Source organism: Camponotus floridanus, unplaced genomic scaffold (assembly GCF_003227725.1).
Source record: "Camponotus floridanus strain SB8 unplaced genomic scaffold, Cflo_v7.5 scaffold250, whole genome shotgun sequence".
Taxonomy (NCBI): Eukaryota; Metazoa; Arthropoda; class Insecta; order Hymenoptera; family Formicidae; genus Camponotus; species Camponotus floridanus.
Window position 1 is genome coordinate 113,586 of NW_020229382.1, and position 16,419 is coordinate 130,004.

General features: G+C 27.8%; 2 protein-coding genes and 1 pseudogene across 2 annotated transcripts; 2 read left to right on the plus strand and 1 right to left on the minus strand.

Moving 5' to 3' along the window:
• The first annotated feature begins 78 nt into the window (after window positions 1-78).
• LOC105258348 (lipase 1) lies at window positions 79-4,061 on the plus strand. The gene is made up of 7 exons (XM_025409267.1): window positions 79-232; window positions 638-818; window positions 1,203-1,317; window positions 1,688-1,931; window positions 3,196-3,348; window positions 3,494-3,721; window positions 3,875-4,061. The coding sequence occupies exons 1-7, from the start codon at window positions 155-157 to the stop codon at window positions 4,049-4,051; spliced, it is 1,176 nt and encodes a 391-aa protein (XP_025265052.1). The 5' UTR covers window positions 79-154; the 3' UTR covers window positions 4,052-4,061.
• Window positions 4,062-7,520: 3,459 nt separating this feature from the next.
• Window positions 7,521-10,613, plus strand: LOC105258346 (annotated as a pseudogene).
• LOC105258349 (lipase 3) lies at window positions 10,516-13,748 on the minus strand. The gene is made up of 7 exons (XM_020029734.2): window positions 13,571-13,748; window positions 12,984-13,164; window positions 12,674-12,788; window positions 12,051-12,294; window positions 11,142-11,294; window positions 10,853-11,080; window positions 10,516-10,703 (listed from the first exon to the last, which is right to left on the minus strand). Exons 1-7 carry the CDS (start codon window positions 13,736-13,738, stop codon window positions 10,527-10,529), a joined length of 1,266 nt encoding a protein of 421 aa, XP_019885293.2. The 5' UTR covers window positions 13,739-13,748; the 3' UTR covers window positions 10,516-10,526.
• Between the last annotated feature and the right edge of the window lie 2,671 nt (window positions 13,749-16,419).

Consider the following 16,419-nt stretch of genomic DNA (forward strand, 5'->3'; position numbering starts at 1 on the left):
CGATACTCCGAAAAATTCTTGAATTATCAATTTCCTTTAAATGCTTATTGAATTATTCATTGATAAAATGACGTTGATCGGGTTCATATATTTGTTGTCATTTTATCATCTTACAATTAGTACGGCCCCGATAAATGTAATCTCTGAGATAAATATGCTCATTAGGAGAATAACAGGGACTAATTGGAATCCGTCGAACATTGAATTCCATTTTGATTCCATTCTCGGCACGGTAAACGAAAATTTTCATTTATTGAAAAGAGAATCTTTAATAATTCGATTCTTTAATGTTGTTGAAAGTGATAAAAAATAATCTACTATTACTGGCCGCATTCTCTTATTCAAAACAAAATTGCATAATTCCGCAAAATTATATATTATAGTCTTTAAAGACACATAGAATAGTATTTTATATTTTTGTTGCTTTTAAAGAATTGATTTAATATTAAATTATTAATACTGCTCAATTAACATTAATTAAATTTCTTTTCTTTCTTTATTTTAAAATGTAAAATAACGTGAAATATGTCTGCATACCTATAACTATAAAAATAAATATATTATGCATTTCTTGTTGCTCAAATTTATTTCAAGTTCAAATCACATTTTCCTCTTTCTTACACAGTTTTTTTTTCAGCCGGAGATGATAAGAGAAGCGGGTTATCCTGTAGAAACTCACGTTATAACGACGGAAGATGGATATCTGTTGACATTACATCGTATCCCAGGTGGCAACGATTCTTTACCCGTGCTGCTGCAGCATGGTTTTTTAAGCAGCTCCGCTGACTGGGTTATTCTTGGCAGAGGCAAAGCATTAGGTATGATCGTCAAACAATTTTTAAGTTTAAACATCCATCACGTTATCATATCATTAATTTTTTTTAAAAAATTTTATAAAATAACTATATTTCGCTAGTCAGATAATCCAAGGATCGTTGAAAAAAATGTAGTCGACCATCGTATATACTTGATAAGGACCACAACCATATGGTCGAAACGTCGTATTAATAAACAAATTTCTGGCTAGTTTGATCGACTACATTTTTTTCAACGATCCTTGGATATCATTAATTTGTTTTTATCGTAAAAATGCCAAAAAGTTTAAAAGTTTATGTTATATATATAATATGATATACGAAAATGTAAATAATATGATAAATACACATATTAAATTATAAATACAATATTTTTTTTTATTGTAGCTTACTTATTAGCAGATCAGGGATACGATGTTTGGTTGGGAAATTTTCGTGGTAATATTTACTCGAAGGCACATATTTCTCTCTCTTCATCGAATTCGACATTTTGGGATTTTAGGTACCAGCAAAAAAATAAAATAAAAGTAATGATGTTATAAAAATAAGATAATAATAATTGTTACAATATTTGTTTTTACTTGACGTAATACGTAAAGATTTAAACTTATATATACATGTGCGTATTTTTTCAAAAATGTATTATTCACATATTCGAGATATCTCACACTTTATTGTGCCAATATAATATAATTGTTTTTTATTTTTTGTTTGATGGTAGATCATTCTTTGTGCAAAATGTTAGTTTCTGCTTTTATAGAACACTATATATTATATTCATATGTATATGATATATTTATTTTCTCTGTGTGGATGTGTGATCATGTATATATTTATATATTTTATGATATATCGATTGAATTTTTCATTAGCTTTCACGAAATGGGCATCTATGATTTACCCGCGATGATTACATTTATCACGAATAAGAAATCGCAACCATTGCATACGTATATTGGTCATTCTATGGGCGCAATTAGTTTTTTTATAATGGCATCAGAGCGTCCGGAAATCGCTCGAATGGTGCAAATGATGATCGGTCTCTCGCCAGCAGTCTTTCTAAATCACATGAAAAGTCCGATTCAATACTTCTTCCCATTCAGAAGAGAATTAAAGGTAAAGTAATATAATTGTGACACAATGTTAAAAGATATATAATTTATTATCATCTAATAAAACAATATAAAAAAATTAAGTACATCTTTAAATAATTTACTATTTTTGTTAGAGATAATGTTTGTAAATTTTGTAAAGTTTGTTATCTAAAGGAGGAAAAATAATGTTAACGGCGTTAGAAATGTGTTATAAATAATGTAAGCAATATGATAGTAGTAATAATCAAATCAATATGTCTCTGGTTAGCTACTTAAATTTAATAATCGATTCATATAAATACTTGACTGTGATTGATCCATGTGCTCATTTATTACTTACTTATTATTTATTTTTTTATCGTAAGTAATAAATGAACACATGAATCATATGTTTTTGACTTAATGTGTTATTTCTCAATTTTTCTGCTATCAATAGAATAAAATAAATTTCTGACAAAATAGAAAAAAAAGGTTTGACTTACAATGAAATATGAATGAGAAATGCAGGAGATTGCTTTTAACAAAACTTTTGATGAAATTAATTCTGAACACTTTAAAAACTTATATATTTGTTCTTGCTTCACATTTTGTTTGTTTATGTATATATTCAATTTTTAGTTACAATTTTAAGACGATATTCCTTGACGATTTAAAATTAAATTTGAAACAACTTTTAAAGCTTTTATAAATTGTCTTAATAAACTAAATCGAAAGGAATTAGGCTCGTTGTATATTAAATAACAAGATAAGAAAACTGGCGTCTCCGAGCCACAGCGGATGGTAATGCCTAAAAATTCTTTAATTCACGCGTGGCTGAAAAGATCGCGTTTCATTTTCCATAGTTATAAACAAATAGGCGAGAGTGATATCGGTGTGGGGCTGAATAGCTCAGTGGTAAGAGCAGTCGCCCGGCAAGCGAAAGACTCGGGTTCGATTTCCGATTCAGCGACTTCGCCCCGATATTTTTCTCGTCTACGTTTCTCTAGGGGGATAAAGAGGGTTTTTATAGAATTTCTCAAAAATGAGAATCTATATATCTTGGTAAATGCACCAAGTAAAATATATGCATATGCCTTGTCCTCGTTTAAGATTTTCGCGTACAATTAAAGAATTTTTAGGCATTATCCGCTGTGGCTCGGAGACGCCAGTCTTCTTATCTTGTTGTCTTAATAAATTTAAAAAATTGCTTAAAAATTTATAAATTTATTCCCAAAATTAAAACAACTTAGATAAGAAAAAATTACAGGATTTACAATAAATTACATCATTAAGATATTTAATTGCAGATCGTGGCGCAATTGTTCTTTCACGATGAATTTCTTAGGAGTGATTTTCTGAGATTTTTTTTGAAAATTATCTGCGACCAGAACATTACCGGGGAATTTTGTATCAATCTTATATCTATCATCAACGGTGATGATCGCGAACAGTTTAACAATGTAAGTAATAATAATTTGCTGTTAAAGTACAACCTCAATCGAATCTTTGAACATCGCATTTTGTGATGCTTTCACGATCGCGTGATTACACTTTAGATGGAACTTTATATATGTATATCATTATTGTTTTTTTATTTATTATTAGACTCTAATGCCTGTCATCTTGAATCATTTTCCGTCCGGCACCTCGATTAAGACTCTTTTGCATTTGATTCAGACATTTGAATCGGGCAAGTTTCGCAAATACGATCACGATCGCGTGAAAAATCTACTGATTTATAATTCGATGGAACCACCAAATTATAATTTATCGAATACCACAGTACCAATCGCGTTGTTTTACGCCAATAATGACTTGTTCGTCAGCATAGAGGTAAGCAATGAAAAATAGGTATTTATTTAAATAATGAATATATATATAGAAAGGAATCACTTGACTGTATATAAATCGAATTTTAAATTACTAAATTGGGAATGTAATTGAATAGAAATTACATTTGATAACTCACAAAAATATTTTTTCAAGGATGTGGAAAGGTTGTATCATTCACTGCCCAATGTAGTGGATATGTATGAAGTGCCGTGGTCCAAATTCAATCACGTGGATTTTTTATGCGCTAAAGATGCGCCAAAACTCGTATACGATAGAATTTTTCAAATTATAAGAGGAGAAAACCTAAATAATGTTACGTCGGTGAAATAATATTGTCAACAATCGAAATTAAAAATAAATATTACATGTTAGATCTTTAGTAATAGATAACTGTATTAATTCATTAATTAAATGAAACATAAATTTATAATATTTTAATATTATTTATAATTAGCGCATAATGCATGTATATCCAAAAATGTTTATTAAGAAGTTATAAATAAAATTATTCAAAGGTTCGGAAACAAAATTGTTTTTATAATTTGTAGATGGAATAGCTAATTTGAAAATATATGATTCCATCTCTTCCAGTAATTTTTCACGAGTCTTGACTTATATTCGGTTTATAGACGTATTATATGTTGTGATTTTTCTCAGATGTTCGATATTATATTCATTCTGATGTTTGAACCATTTGATTTTATCTTTGCAATGACAGTGTACACATTTTCTGAATTATGTGATATGCATAATATGTTAGAAAAAATTTTTTTATATACTTTTTATCCATTTGTGATAAACATAATTATATATAACATAATTATATTAAATAAACATAATTATATATATAGAAAAATAATAATTTTCTCGTGTCTTTTAATTTGCAATAAACAATATTCTAAATAAAAATTTAATGAAATAAATATTATTACCTTATTAGTTGTATGATCATAACGTACATAAGTGTTAATTATTAAAATACGTTGTTTATAAAGATAAGAAAAAAAGTCACAGGAAAAAAATATTCCGATATTCGGAAATTGTTTAACGATTCCAAGATATTAATTTCACGAAATAAATTTTTAAATTTGCATCTTTCTTACAATTTTTATTTTGTAATTTTGGTTGCACGAGTATCATGAACGCTAATGGAGTAGGGTAAGCAAAACCTTGATCGTATTGATCACCCTTATCATACACGGCTTACTAGTGTGTGTGTGTGTGTGTTGTCAGGAATATTTTTTCTTACAAAATCCTCCATCTGTCTATCATATATGATGCAGGAGTTCGTCACCGCTTTTGGCAGATCCTCGAGTAACTGTGGATAATAATATATTACTTGTTGCAGCCACATCATATAAGACTTTTATTTTCTAATTTTTGTAAGTTATTCTATGGGGAATATTTTAAAGAATATATAAAATATACATAGTGTAATATATAGATTGATAAATGCACGCGAAATGCGACCTGTAATCACTTTTTCAATTATACAAGTACTATTACCAGGATGATAGGGTAATCAGATATCAGTTATCAACGCATAACTCACGGTGCGAGTAACAAGTGTTTTTTAAAATAAAATTTTGGAAAAGAAAATATAAGATGTGCTTGAAATACTAAATACCTTTTAACTTTAGTAATCGTAGACTTTGTTAAGCAATCTTGCTTATAAAATATCAAGTGATGCGGTAGCGTTGCGACGTCAAGTACATAAAAAACAGAATCCGAGCATTGAGAGTCATTGTTCTTCCGCTACCAAGTACTTTATCCGGAATTTTATGTCAAATATACTTTCGATTAAAATATTTCAGAAAGCCGTAATCAAAAGTCTAACGGCATTTTTATTATATAATGTAAATATATTTTTATTATATAATGTAAGCTTTCCTAAAGTAAATAATTACCATTATATACCATTATTATTATTATTATTGTTGTTATTATTATTATTATTATTATTATTGTTATTGTTATTATTATTATTAATAATCAATATTACAAAACAAAAAAATCATGAAATTAAAAATACAAAACTTGTAGAAGTTGATACAAAGAAATAAGAAAGTATGCAAAATAAAATAATTAAAAGATTCACAAAAAAAATTTGGCATTGCTACATTTCTAAATATAAATCAGCATAAATTAAGAAATTGAAGAAATTAAGTAATTAAATTTAAGTGTTAAATTAATAATTAGAATTAATAATTATTACATATGTTTAATATGAATGTTCCAATTCTTTTAAATAAAATTTTTAATTTTATATGAGGTAAATAAATTATAATTTAATATTGCTGATTAAAACGGTCAATATTACTAATTGTTTCAATAAAATATTATTGCTTTACAGCTATTTATTAATTTTTAGCAATAATAAAACTTATAACTGCTGTATCAGTGACTCTATTTACTGTTTTCACTGATAATATATATATTGAATTACTTTTCGAAAGTGTGTATGAATGCATTATTTTATTAATCCATGAGAAAACAAACGTTTTATTCTTCCATGAGAAAACAAACGTTTTTAACATTTAGAAAAACGTATTTTAAACGTACATTTTTAACGTACATTTTAAACGTACATTTTAAACGTACGTATTTTAACGAACATTTAAAAACGAGAGGAAAAACATATTTTAAACGTTCTTTAAACGGTTTTTTTATCAGAAAGGAAACTTATCTCTTAACGTTTTTCATGTAGACATTTTAACCAATTAGAAACATTTTCAAGAGTCGCTTATGAAATACTTCGAAGAAACATTTGTAAAACGTTTTTAAAACGAAGATATGTTACTTGGGCATAGACATTTGTAGTTAAGTGACGTATCGACCGACCTGTAACGTTTAAGGGCTCTGGCACACAAAAATATATAAACAGTAAGGAAATCGACCAATCACGATTAAACGGTAAAGACAATCGTATTAAAAGGTAAGAAAATATGAGAATACCGATTTGTTGATTTCCTTAGTACTTACGTCTCACTGTTTACGTATTTTTCTGTGCCAGGACCTTAACAGGTTGGTTCCCTATCATAGTATCGATAAAGGCCGAAGAGCGTACACGGTAAAAAATATTTTGTATTTCTGTTAAAATTTTCTCGTGTAAAAATTTTTGTGTTAAATTTTTAACATACTCTTATGTTAATGTAACATATTATCGTTGCATTATTTTGACATTTCTGCTTTGAGTTAATATTCATCGTTTCTAAGAGTTAAAACAACACAATTAATATGTAAATGCACGAATTTTTGATGAAATATGTGATATGTGAATAAATGAACAAATAAGTTGTGCTATTTTTCTCTCTATAACACTTTCCATATGTTAAATCGACATATCTCTTCTGTTATTTATCATAAAAATGTAAAATTAACATTTTCTTTTAATTAAATTTAACATTATAAATATGTTAATTTAACATAAACTTTATTTCTAGATAAAGTTTAAGTGTTATACTTTTCTGTCAATTTTTAAACATATTACTTGTGCTATTTATTTACATACTTGCCTTCTGTTAAATTAACATTAAAATTAGAGTGGATAAATTTGGACATGTGAAATATGTTAAATTCAACACAAAATATTTTACTGTGTTATTATGCGCTATTAATCAAAGCCGTAGAATACAATATTCGAAGATCAAAGTCGCGCAAACGTTGAGCGTAGTAATGGCCGTAAAATGCGCAGATGCGCGCGCCGGTTCGGCCGCCATGTTAGTTCCGCGTCATTGGACACGTCATACGTGAATCGGAGTCATACGCAATTGCCGCGGATCGTCGTACGTCCGCATTTTCCGCGTCCATTTTCTTTTAATCGCAAATAAACGAATATCGCGAGTGAACGAGCGTCGAGAGTGTCCGAGGATGATCGCGCGACTTTCACGATACGATGGAAGCGCGCGATCAGCTGATTTTGACAGTTCGGTAACAGCGCGATCGCGAAGGTGGAGCGTGGTTGCGTCGCGTTTTTCGCGCCCTTGACGATGATTATCGGACGCGAGCGAGTGTCGGGAGTGCTGAATAAAGTGTCGCGCGTTCGCGTTGACGATATCGCGCGAGTTTGCGTGCATCAAGATCGGAATGGGACGTCCCGAGGCGAGCGAATGGAGCGGCCTGTGGAACAGCCGGTGAACGGTGAGTCGATTTCATTTATCATATTTGCGTGACAATTCGTGCTCATTCGACGCTTATACAGCATCGCGACGTCCCGAATTACTTTCGGGCAAATCGGCGCCGCATCGTAATTCGATGCGACGCGATGCAATTCAAATAAAATCGATCGCGCGAAGATGGTTAGGCTAGAAGCGATTTGAAGTTTATTTTGTATACGCGCGCGCAGAATATCTTGCAGGGATGCCAACTGTCGAACGATAATTTTTCACCTAACCTAATCTAATCTCTCGGTGTCATACGTCGAATGTAAACACGAGCGTGGCTGCGTGGTTTTACCATTAAAAATAATATTGAAAAATAATATTTAATCTTGAAAAATTAATATTTAAAATAATATTTTAAAAATAATTTTACCATTAAAAATAATACTGAAAAATAATATTTAATCTTGGAAAAGTAATATTTAAAATAATATTTTAAAAATAATTTTACCATTAAAAATAATATGAAAAATAATATTTAATCTTGAAAAATTAATATTTAAAATAATATTTAAAAAATAATTTTATTATTAGAAATAATATTGAAAAATAATATTTAATCTTGAAAAATTAATATTTAACATAATATTTGAAAAATAATAAAAATAATATTTAATTAGTGTAATACATTTTATTACGTGGTATCTTAATTGTATTAAATGTGTGCGATGTAGAGTTTTACACATTTTAATGAGGAGCATATAATATAATTGGTTAGGTTAGATTAAACTAATCAAAACAAGCTGCTATGATTAATAATATTAATTTGACGAATGTCAAGCTATTGAAGTTAAATGATATTTGTGGACGCATTTTTAAAGAAATCATGAGTGTCGTATCTCGTCTCAATTACATGAAACTAAAATACAAAATATTTGTGTATTCCACATTAATGTTATTCATTACAGGTACTATATTACTTTTCTTATATCTCAATCGTATTCAACCACATTCCTTTATCGATGAAGTTTTTCATATGCCGCAGACAATACGATACTGCGCATGGAATTTTACGCAGGTAATACATGGCATAAAAATAATTTGTTCTCAAGTATTGCGCGCAATTCTCAAAAATAAATTAAATTAAATTATTTTCAGCAGGATCCAAAAATCACTACGTTGCCAGGATTGCATCTTATTACAACAGCGATATTGTCAGCTTTTAATATGTGCAATATTACATATATACAGAAGATGCACAAATTTATTTGGAACATGCCTAAATTTTTATCTTATTTAATATTATAAAAGAAAATTGCAGATCTGATGAAACAGAGCGATGGAATAATTGGTCGATACTTATGCTTACAATATTACTCTTTTCCCACCACTATATTTTTGGTGCTTTTTTTATTATACAGATGTTATATCTGTAAATATAGTACTTGTAATATTGTTTGTGCATCAATAAAAGCACATAAAAATGACAGCATTTGCTAATTGGTAATTATATATTTATATAAATCATAAGAAAGAGAAAAGAAAATTAAAGTTGAAACGAATTAAAATAATATTATACAGGTTTAATAGCTGTACTTGTTCGTCACACAAACATTTGGCTTGGCTTCCTTACTGTAGAACATGCGTTAAATATATTTGATAATAGAATGGAACAGACAATCTCTCATAAATGCTCAATATTCTATTACACTTTTGCATAAGTAAAATCAGAAAGTTTTAATGCATATATAAGCATTGGAAGAATTAATCTTGCAAACTTGTTTCTTCTAGCCTAACCATTTCTAGTTATTATGGAAGCAGATAATATACGAGTTACTCAAGAATCCGTTATCCTTTATCAAGTTTGTAGAAGAACGTCATAGTCTTCTTATTTCCATAAACAACTTATTTTAAGAATTAATACTTGTGTATGTTATGATCATAAAACTATAACAAGGTAATAATATTTATTTCATTAACTAAATTTACATTTAGAATATTGTTTTCTGTAAATTAAAAGAGATGAGAAAATTATTTTTCTTCTTATTTCAAGAAACAACTTATTTTAATAATTAATACTTGTATACGTTATGATCATAAAACTATAACAAAGTAATAATATTTATTTCATTAACTAAATTTACATTTAGAATATTGTTTTCTGCAAATTAAAAGATGTGAGACAATTATTTTTCTATATATATAATTATGTTTATCACAAATGGATAAAAAGTATATAGAAAAAATTTTTCTGACATTATGCACATCACATAATAATGAAAATGTGTACACTGTCATTCCAAAGATAAAATCCAATGGTTCAAACACCAGGATGAATATCGAACATCTAAGAAAAATCACAACATATGATAAGTCTATAAGTCTATCCGAATATAAGTCAAGACTCGTGAAAAATTACTGGGAGAGATGGAATCATATATTTTTAAATTAGCTATTCCATCTACAAATTATAAAAACAATTTTGCTTCCGAACCTTTAAATAATTTTATTTATAACTTCTTAATAAACATTTTTGGATATACATGCATTATGCGTTAATTATAAATAACATTAAAATACTATAAATTTATGTTTCATTGAATTAATGAATTAATACAGTTATCTTTTATTAAAGATCTAACATGTAATATTTATTTTTAATATTTATTTTTGTAATGTATATTTAATTTCGATTGTTGACAATATTATTTCACCGACGTAACATTATTTAGATTTTCCCCTCTCATAATTTTCAGAATTCTATCGTATACCAGTTTTGATGCATCCTTGGCCCATATAAAACCTACGTGATTGAATTTAGACCACGGCACTTTGTACATATCCACTACATTGGGCAGTGAATGATACAACCTTTCCACATCCTTGAAAAAATATTTTTGTGAGTTATCAAATGTGATTTCTTTTCAATTACATTCCCAATTAAGTAATTTAAAATTCGATTTACAGTCAAGTGATTCCTTTCTATATATATTTCCATTATTTAAATAAATACCTATTTTTCATTGCTTACCTCTATGCTGACGAACAAGTCATTATTGGCATAAAACAACGCGATTGGTACTGTGGTATTTGATAAATTATAATCTGGTGGTTCCATCGAATTATAAATCAATAGATTTTTCACGCGATCGTGATCGTATTTGCGAAACTTGCCTGATTCAAATGACTGAATCAAATGCAGAATAATCTTAGTTGAGGTGCCGGCCGGGAAATGATTCAAGATGACAGGCAGTAGAGTCTAACAATAAATAAAAAAACAATAATGAGTTGTATTTCAACAGCAAATTATAATTACTTACATAGTTAAACTGTTCGTGATCATCACCGCAGATGATAGACATAAGATTGACACATAACTTCCCGGTAATGTTCTGGTCGCAGATATTTTTCAAAAGAAATCTCACAAAATCACTCCCGAAGACTTCATCGTGAAAGAACAATTGGGCCACGATCTGCAATTAAATATCTTAATGATGTAATTTTAATGTAAATCTTGTAATTTTTTTCTTATCCGAGTTGTTTTAATTTTGGGAATCAATTTATAAATTTTTAAGCACCTTTTTAAATTTATTAAGATAATTTATAAAAGCTTTAAAAGTTGTTTCAAATTTAATTTTAAATCGTCAAGGAATATCGTCTTAAAATTGTAACTAAAAATTGAATATATACATAAACAAACAAAATGTGAAGCAAGAACAAATATGTAAGTTTTTAAAGTGTTCAGAATTAATTTCATCAAAAGTTTTGTTAAAAGCAATCTACTGCATTTCTCATTCATATTTCATTGTAAGTTAAATCTTTTTTTTCTATTTTGTCAGAAATTTATTTTATTCTATTGATAGCAGAAGAATTGAGAAATAACACATTAAGTCAAAAACATATGATTTATGTGTTCATTTATTGCTTACGAAAAAAATGTAAGCAATAAAAAAGCACATTGATCAATCACAGTCAAGTATTTATATGAATCGATTATTAAAATTAAGTTATTGATTTGATTATTACTACTGTCATATTATTTATAACACTTCTAACGTTGTTAATATTATTTTTCCTCTTTTAGATAACAAACTTTACAAAATTTACAAACTTTATCTCTAACAAAAGTAGTACATTATTTAAAGATGTACTTAATTTTTTATATTATTTTATTAGATGATAATAAATTATATATCTTTTAACATTGTGTCACAATTATATTACTTTACCTTTAATTTTCTTCTTAATGGGAAGAAGTATTGAATCGGACTCTTCATGTGATTTCCAAAAACTGCTGGCGCGAGACCGATCATCATTTGCACCATTTGAGTGAATTTTGGACGCTCTGATGCCATTATAAAAAAACTAGTTGCGCTCATAGAATAACCAATATACGTATGCAATGGTTGCGCTCTCATGTTCGTAATAAATGTAATCATCGCGGGTAAATCATAGATGCCCATTTCGTGAAAGCTAATGAAAAATTCAATCGATATATGATAAAATATATAAATATATACACGAACACTTATACACACAGAGAAAATAAATATATCATATACATATGAATATAATATATAGTGTTCCATAAAAGCAGAAACTAACATTTTGCACAAAGTATGATTTAATCAAGAAGAATCAAACAAGAAATAAAAAACAATTATATTATATTGGCACAATAAAATGTGAGATATCTCGAATATGCGAATGATACATTTTTGAAAAAATAAGCACATGTATATAAGTTTAACAAATATTTACGTATTACGTCAAGTGAAAACAAATATTGTAACAATTATTATTATCTTATTTTTATAACACCATTACTCCTATTTTATTTTTTTGCTGGTACCTAAAATCCCAAAATGTCGAATTCGATGAAGAGAGAGAAATATGTGCCCTCGAGTAAATATTACCACGAAAATTGCCCAACCAAACATCATATCCCTGATCTGCTAATAAATAAGCTAAAATTTAAAAAAAATTACTTACAATATTTTTCATATATTATTTACATTTTCGTATATCAATTATATATATATATATGTTATATAACATAAACTTTCAAATTTTGAAATTTTGCAATTTTTACGATGGAAACGAAATTAATGATTTGATTTTATGATACATTTGTGATTTTAAAAATTGATTGACGATCATACCGAATGCTTTATTCTTGCCAAGAACGACCCAGTCAGCGGAGCTACTTATCATACCGTGCAGCAGCAGCACGGGTAAAGAATCGTTGCCACCTGGGATACGATGTAACGTCAAGAGATAGCCATCCTCCGTCGTTATAACGTGAGTTTCTACAGGATAACCCGCTTCTCTTATCATCTCCGGCTGAAAGAAGACTGTGTAAGAAAGAGGAAAAACTGATCTGAACTTGAAATAAATTTGAGCAACAAGAAATGTATAATATATTTATTTTCATAGGCATAGGCATGCAGACATACATATTTCACGTTATTTTACATTTTAAAATAAAGAAAAAAGAAATGTAATCTTAATTGAGCAGTATTAATAATTAAATCAATTCTTCAAAAGCGACAAAAATATATAAAAATACTATTCAAAGTATCTTTAAAGACTATAATAAATAATTTTGCGAAGCTAAGGGGTTCGTTTTGAATAAGAGAGTGCGGCCAGAAACATCAGATTATTTTTTATCACTTTCAACAACATTGAAGAAATTAATCGAAACACTAAAGATTTTAATCCTCGTTTCTGAATGAAAACTTTCATTTACCGTGTCGAGAATTGCATCAGAATTGAATTCGATGTTCGATTGATTCCAATTAGTCCATATTATTCTCCTATTGAGCATACTTATCTTATTGTTAGATGTAACATTTATCGGGGCCCCACTAAGATGACTACAAAACGACAGCAAATACATGAACCCGATCAATTTCATTTTATTAATAAATGATTCAATAATCAAAGGAAACGGATAATTGCAGAGTTTTTCCGAGTATCGAGATGTATATCGTTGAAAATAAAGCTGAACACGCGAAAGCGTTATAGGTACTACTGCGCGACGTAGATACTAACTGCTTTTTACACGTTGCGTACAATCAAATTAGAATGCATCGTCATTTACGACTATTTTTTAGCAGCTGAAAAAGAAGAATAAGGAAAAGATGTTATTGTATTATTAATCATACGAATAAGACATTTCCAAAAATAAAAATATAAATTAAAAATTAAATCGAAAATGAGACATAAGAGCCGCAGCGCGATAATTGGAGCGTAGGGAAGAAATAATACTTGCTCCTTTTTTTTATTAGTTTATTATAAAACTCAAATTACAATAATAAAAGGCTGTTCAAAAAAATGTTCTTTATTTGGATTGTGAAAATCCAAAATTCTAATGCGCATATCATAAGCATCGGATAAGAATTAATCTTGCAAACTTGTTTCTAAATCAACTCTAGTCATTATAGAAGCAGATAATGTACGAATTGCGCAAGGGCCGTTATCTTTTATCAAGTTTATTATGGAAGAATGTCACATGTCTATTTCTTTATACAATAACGGTATGCTTGATGTTTATCACTTTCGTCATATGGAATAAAGGCGTTATTTATTCTACTGTGGAATCGATTTATGGGCCGATACGCGATATTCAAGTATATATTTGTTACCGGTTTATTGAGCAAGCCTATTTATCATATCGCGAAATGTCAATCACTTGAGATTCCTTACAGATCAATTATATTATTTGCGTATGCATGCTATCTCGATTACTAATAAAATCGCGTTACTTAATTTTTCTTTACATTTTTCACCGCTTAAGTATGAAAAGAAAAATGGTAGATTTACTTAGAATCGTTCACGACTTGTACAATTAATTTTTTGCAATTTTTTATTTTCTCTAACAAAGTGTTCTACTGGGAGAATCAGTCTTACTTAATGAATTTTTTGATAATATTTGATATGAAATACGATTGTGCATAATAAAAGAAACCTAACATTTTAATGTTAAATATTTTGTCTTCTTATTTCACTTTTTCTGTATTTTTAATTCTTAAAGGGCGACATTAAATTATTCATGATTCATCGACAATTACAATACATTTGGACGAGCAATAATTTATTAGTTTATTATAAAACTTTATTTAATTATTGTTCATACTATTTAATTATTGTTCGTAGATGAAAATTGTGACAATATTGCTAAGTGTTTTTGTACAGTAACAGTTTGTCAACAGTTTCGCGTTACATATCGTCAGCGTACAATATATTAAACGTCGTCCATTGACGACTTAAAACTTGTCGTATTCCCTATTTTTATTATGCTCCTATCCCCTATTTTTATTATGCTCCTAAATTGTTAGTTTTGTTATATTATTTTCTCAGCGAATATAAATGTTACGCGCGACGATATAAAGATACTAAACATTTTCATTTTATAAGAAACATTTTTTTTATTTTTTTATTTTTGTTTTATTTTTATTATTTTTTTATTTTTATTTTTATTTTATTATAAAGGATTATATACTCTTGAAACAAAAAAAAATATAAATATCCTTAAAAATAAACGACGATTCATTTATTAATGAAATTAATGATATTAATGAAATTAATATTTTTGTTTTCATTCATGTAAAAAATAATAATAAACACTTTGATATTTCGTTAGATAATGATAGAGTCGATGTCTCAAATCACTAAAAATGTTTCACTTTTCGTGAAATTTACGAATACCGCAATCTTATAAATGCATCTCAAGAAAAAATGTATAATAAACGTAAAACACGTATAATTCACAAAAATATAGACTGCGGATTTTATAGCTCAAATATTTATAATAATTATTGATTTTTATTATTATATTTATTATATTTATTATGTTTATTATTGAAATATTATTATCTTACTTTTTTATTTTGTGTAATAACGGGAAGCAGCAACTCGTTTAAATGTACAATTTGTGCAACAGTATGTCTATTTAGGTAAAGCAATAAAGCAATAAAAATTACTTCGTTCCATGTGTAATTTATTTCTAACAAAATATAATAGTGTAAAGAAAATTATTAAGCTCAATGATATTACAATTGTATTCTAGAAGGATAAGATACTGCATTTCATATAAACTTAATTATTTTAAAATTGAAACTCTGTAATTACATTAGTGAAAATATATACACAAATAAATACATAATAAATCATTCTATATTTGATGAATGATTAGGCTTTAAAAAAGAAATTAAAGATGCGCACAGTCTTCAAATACATTTAAAAATTTCGTAATCGTTAAATTTAACTTAATTTAATTTTTTAAATTTATTATAAATTATTATAAAAGTTACATTTAATATTAATTGTTATGAAAGTTATATAAAAATAACATTTATAATAATTTTAATTTTTAATCCAGGACTGTACAAAACACACAAATGTATTTTTATTATGTAAGATATATATTTTGAAAAAGTGCTAGAGAAAGTTTTATTTCGCCAAAGCAAATTCCACTCGATCGTTCTCCATATCAATGATTGGGTGGTGAATTGGACTTTAGGAGACATATTTATTGACTCGATGTAATAATATATACATCACTTAGAATCCAATTTATTTCAATTTCATGAATCT